Source organism: Montipora capricornis, chromosome 13, assembly GCF_036669925.1.
Source record: "Montipora capricornis isolate CH-2021 chromosome 13, ASM3666992v2, whole genome shotgun sequence".
NCBI classification, from domain to species: Eukaryota; Metazoa; Cnidaria; class Anthozoa; order Scleractinia; family Acroporidae; genus Montipora; species Montipora capricornis.
In genome coordinates, this window is record NC_090895.1 from 35,913,324 (window position 1) to 35,918,323 (window position 5,000).

Sequence of the window (5,000 nt, forward strand, 5' to 3'; positions counted from 1 at the left end):
CATGGCTTCCAATTTCTGTAACCCTGTAATGAGCTCCCACACAGTCATTTAGAGACCCATAACACCACATTGGCAGTTTGAGAGTAGAATGGAAAGGTCGAAAGAGTGGACTAACAATCTCTACAAGCCTACACCACTTTGCTAATTACAATAGACCATAAAGAGGTGTGGGAGGCCCTGTGGCCTCATGGTTAGAGTGCTCGACTCTGGATCAAGTTTTATGAGTGAATGACTGTTAAATCATCCTATGTAGAATCTAGTAACAGTAAAGCTAAGTTATCGTCAATGTTTTTGCACAAAGCATTTATAGATACAAAGGGAGGGGTGGTGGCCTCATGGTTAGTGTGCTCGACTCTGGATTGAGTGGTCCAGGTTCAGGTCCTGGCCAGGGACATTGTGTTGTGTTCTTGGGCAAGACACTTTACTCTCACGGTGCCTCTCTCCATCCAGGTGTATAAATGGGTACCAGCAAAAATGCTGGGGGTAACCTTGCGATGGACTAGCATCCCATCCTGGGGGGAGTAGAAATACTCCAAGTCGCTTCATACTACAGAAACCGGAGATAAGCGCTGGCGTGATGGGCCTTTGCTTTATAATGTACCTACTCTGATACAACAACCATTTATGTCATGTAAAATGAAACTTGGTATGCTCTTAAATTGGTTTAAATCCATAGATTTTCATATATTTCAGGTTTTTTTTTTCATTAAAAAAAAAGAGTGTCATCAAGGAATGTAAACACTTGAATTTGTGACAGTGCTCTCTTTTCTGTGCTTCTTTGTAGTCTTCTCATATCAATGATTTTGAGGGAGGGTCTGTTGTGGGAGTCAGCTTTGATAGCTTGCCACAGGTAAGGGTAGCTTTTTATGTAGCAATTCTTTAAAATTAATTGTAGTTAGGCTTCAATAGAGAGGGGATGGTGACAATGTAATAGTTGTATAATTGTGAATGAAAGGATTGGTGTCATGCCTTGTTATCCCTGAACTTGGATGGTGCCACATCATTTCAATGTTCATGTACAGTAACCATAATTTCATTTGTTCTGTAAATGTTAGGCATCCTTAGAGGAGTTGGTCCAGGGTGGGCCAAGTGCTACTTCTGGGTTGACAACCTATGATGAGGCTGCACTATGTTCCAGTGCATTCAGGTAACAAATGCTTATGTTGACAAAGGTGTGACAAAGTGTCCCTCTCCTCTTCTCCCTAACTTTGCTTCACTCATTTTTAATTGGTGCAGGGCTGGCATAGTGGTGGGAGCACTTACCTTCTACCAATCATTCAGTGGCCTGGGATCAATTCCCAGATTCAACGCCATAAATTATGTGGGTTGAGTTTGTTGGTTCTCTACTCTGCTCCAAGAGGTTTTTCTCTGGGTACTCTGGTTTCCCCTCCCCCCTCCTCAAAAACCAACATTTGATTTGATTTGTTCATTTTAAGACATAGAGACAAATTAAGCCCCACTGACAACCAAATGAAAGACTGCACTTTAACAGTATCATAACTAGGATCTTTCTGCAGCAAAGATGTTCAGGACCTGCTGAAAGACTTTAGTTTTCATTTCTCAAATCCTAGCCAATTTCAGTCCAGAATTATAAATATGCTAAGATCACGTAGTGAAGTTTTTATCCTCTTTGCCCAGTTCTTTTGTGTCATTATTATTGTTGTTGTTGTTGTTATTATTATTATTATGTTGTCATTATTATTGTTGTTTTTGTTGTGGTTGTTATTATTATTACCGTAAACGTCTATGTATAAGCCACATCCGTAGACAAGCCGCACCCCGAATTTAGAAGCGCAGATTTTGGAAAAAAAATGTAATACAATAAAGTTTGAAGTTCCAGTAACGTTCTATTGCTATAAACCAACAAGGACAAACAATCAAGGTTTCACCATAAGTTGAAATTCCTTCGATATTGAAACAAAACGAATGAGTACTTAGTAGCCAAGCTTTAAATATGGGGAGGAGTCTGGGCCAGGGTCTGGGTATCATGACTACGTCTATAAAGATCCATGGATGTACCCGCAACAGGCGAAAAAATTCATGCTTGATATTGCGGTCGACAAATGTGCCGAGAAGGTGGTCAAGGACAACGAAACAGTCGGCCTTTAACCTCGTGAGTACTCGCGAATTTTGTGGTATTTTATCGCACGTGACGGAAAGATACGCGTGGAAGTGACTGGCCGAAGACGTCACTGCAAACAGCTGTGCGGAGGAATGGAGATTCCTTGTAGGTTGGTGTTTACTTGTTCGAGAAAAGTGAAAATTAATCGCTTGAAAGAACTCTTGGAGAGCAATATTCGCCGATAAACTGTCGAAGACACAAACGGCTCCTTTGGGAGCCACCACTCATTAAAAAGTCAATGAACAACAGCAACATGCTCTCAGTTTCTTTTATGTTTCTTTACTGAGATCTTAAGAAGTTGTATGAATGTTAATTAGGTTTTTTAAAACTCCAAACACAGATGTATCCATGGGTAAGCTGCACCCTTAATTTATGGCTTCAATTTTGTGAAAAAAAGTGCGGCTTATACATGGACGTTTACGGTATTATTATTATTATTATTATGTGTTCAGTGTATGTACCTGCCCTTGCAATTTATTAGTCTGAAACATTTTTGCAGGGAGCCCTTCAATATTAATTATTGATTTTAATGTATATCTCTTACCTTAGAATTCTCAAGGGCATGGTTCATAGCTGGCTTCATGAAGTGTCAACATATGGTAACCTTTATGCTGATGCACAACTCATGCACTTTTACAGGTAAATGCAACCTATCCATCAAATAAACAGTATGCTAAAAAAAACAAAAATGTGAGAGGTGACTTTGAGTGTTTGCTGCTTGGATAAAATATGAGCACTTTATCCACTGCTTAAAATGAACTTTATTTGTTTTTACAAGTACTCTATGAAAGTAATGCTGATATTTTACATACAACCTGACTCCAGATGACTGAAAGAAATGTAGTTTTTAGCTTCTGTGGTACCATGAAGAATTAGCTCAGAAGTATTTTTGGTCTCTATTTGAAACAATAATTTTTGTGTCTAGGTGGTTGGCATCCCCTACAGCACTCATGTATGATCCAGCTCTTTGTAGGATGGTACAGAGAATGATGAAGAAACTCTACATGCAAGTATGTTATGTCAAACTATGGTTCCCATATTCTTAAAAGCTGCCATTTTGACATGTTTTAAGTAATTGAAAGCTCCATTCCTTTTCTACTACGAGGTGTCATAAGAGATAAAACTAAAGGAACATGTTGGAATAATGAGTCTGACAACAAGACATGTTCCATGCACCTAAAAAAAACTTTTAACTGTGACCTCTTTAAATGTTTGTTATCTGGGGAGTTACATGAGATTGACTTAATTAACAGCCTCCAAGAATAACTACTGTATGTATCGAACTGTGTACTTTTACAGATTTGTATCGTTGATGTGAACATGACAGGATGTCTTGTTTTCAAACTCTTTTTAAGGCCTTGGTATGTCGTTTCTTTGAAATATATAGCATGTCTCAATAACTCCTCATGCCAAGCATTTACTCTTCTGATGCTGAAGTGTATAAAAGACACCATGATTAATAAAAACTCTTAGGGACAATAATCCTTGCAGTTCCAATGATTACATTTTCTCAGTTGTATTGTTATTTCGTAGTTCAAAGAAAGCCTGAGAAAATCAAAGTTTGTAATTGGAACTTGATTCCATAATAAATTGAATAACATTTTGAAATGCAGTTTTAATCTCTATAAGTGAGAATGACCAACAGCCTGTGTCTTTCATGCATTTCACAGTCATTCATTGACCTTGCACGGGATTTATAGTAAGAACTTGCAACTGACTAGCTCTCAGATGGCGTGATAGTTCATTAATTTTGTGGTAAACAGAGCACTGCAATTGGCAATTCATAGGTTTAAAGTACCGTTTAAGGCTGGATTTTTTTTTAAGGCTTCCTTTGCAACTGCTTCTAAAGTTTCGAGAAATTATTGCAATGATCATTCTCGCCTAGAGTTGTCCTCTTCATGGCTTTTTAAGTGTTAAGGAGGAAGGATGTATGTCTGTTACAGGGATACCCAGTACAAAATAATTGCCTTTCGCCATCAGCCTTCTCAAAAGCGGCCGGTCGACGGCTCAATGAGCTGCCTCCTCAGAAAGCTTGACCGTCTCCTTCCAGTCAGAAAATGTCGGACAACACATTTTTAGCTCGAACGTGAAGTCACTGGAGATATTATATAGGCTTGAAAAAAGTTAGTTTCACGTACAAATTCGCGTCCGCAATATTTTTTGGCGTCGCGCACATGAAATGTTTATTTAACTAACATTCCAGTATTTCTTGTCAGACTCCAAGCAAGTGTCAATTCCATATGTGAAATTTCGTCACTTTAAATCCCCCAGATTGCACTAAATTGCATCTGTGAGTGTCTAAATTTAAAAAATTCCCTAGGGGAGCATGCCTACAGACCCCCCTAGAAGCTTGCATCCTTTGGGCACTCGCTTGGCCCGGGGTACCTATACCACCAAACCGTCTCCGCTTTCCTTATGACCTGCTCCCGAAAAATATTTTGAGAAGGCTGCCCATCATTGTTGGGTCTTGACAAACCGCTGTGAGCCAGCAAGCCATGCAAGTCTTGCAATTAAGTCTAAGCACCCATTTCAAATAGCACTGAAAAACAGTATTTAAGTCCAAGCACCCATTTTAAAATAATTATGTGGCTTGCATTGCTCATCGCTGGCTTGCATATTGTACAACCTCTCATGGTTTATATGTGATCTTTCATGCGAAAAGAGGGCTCATAGATTTCATGGTGATCCGTGAAATTTATTTCACTGTCACGGCACGCGAATTTAATATTTCACTCAGTGAAATTGAAATTTCACGTGGTGTTCACTCTTGTTCCAAACCTTTTCACTATACTCAGTGAACTTTCACTGCACGGCGTGAAATTGAAGACCGTTAAATGAAGTCATGTCGCAAACTCACTTATGTTCAGGCTGTGAAATT

The 5,000-nt window shown here is 39.1% G+C and overlaps 1 protein-coding gene across 1 annotated transcript in view; it reads left to right on the plus strand.

Annotated features, from left to right (window-relative positions):
* The window catches only part of LOC138028926 (DNA polymerase epsilon catalytic subunit A-like), a 53,801-nt gene that overhangs the window by 38,089 nt on the left and 10,712 nt on the right, over positions 1-5,000 (plus strand). The window contains exons 49-52 of the mRNA XM_068876571.1: positions 785-850; positions 1,056-1,147; positions 2,672-2,761; positions 3,048-3,132. Of these exons, the coding sequence (XP_068732672.1) occupies positions 785-850; positions 1,056-1,147; positions 2,672-2,761; positions 3,048-3,132 (333 nt within the window). The remainder of the gene's footprint in view (positions 1-784; positions 851-1,055; positions 1,148-2,671; positions 2,762-3,047; positions 3,133-5,000) is intronic.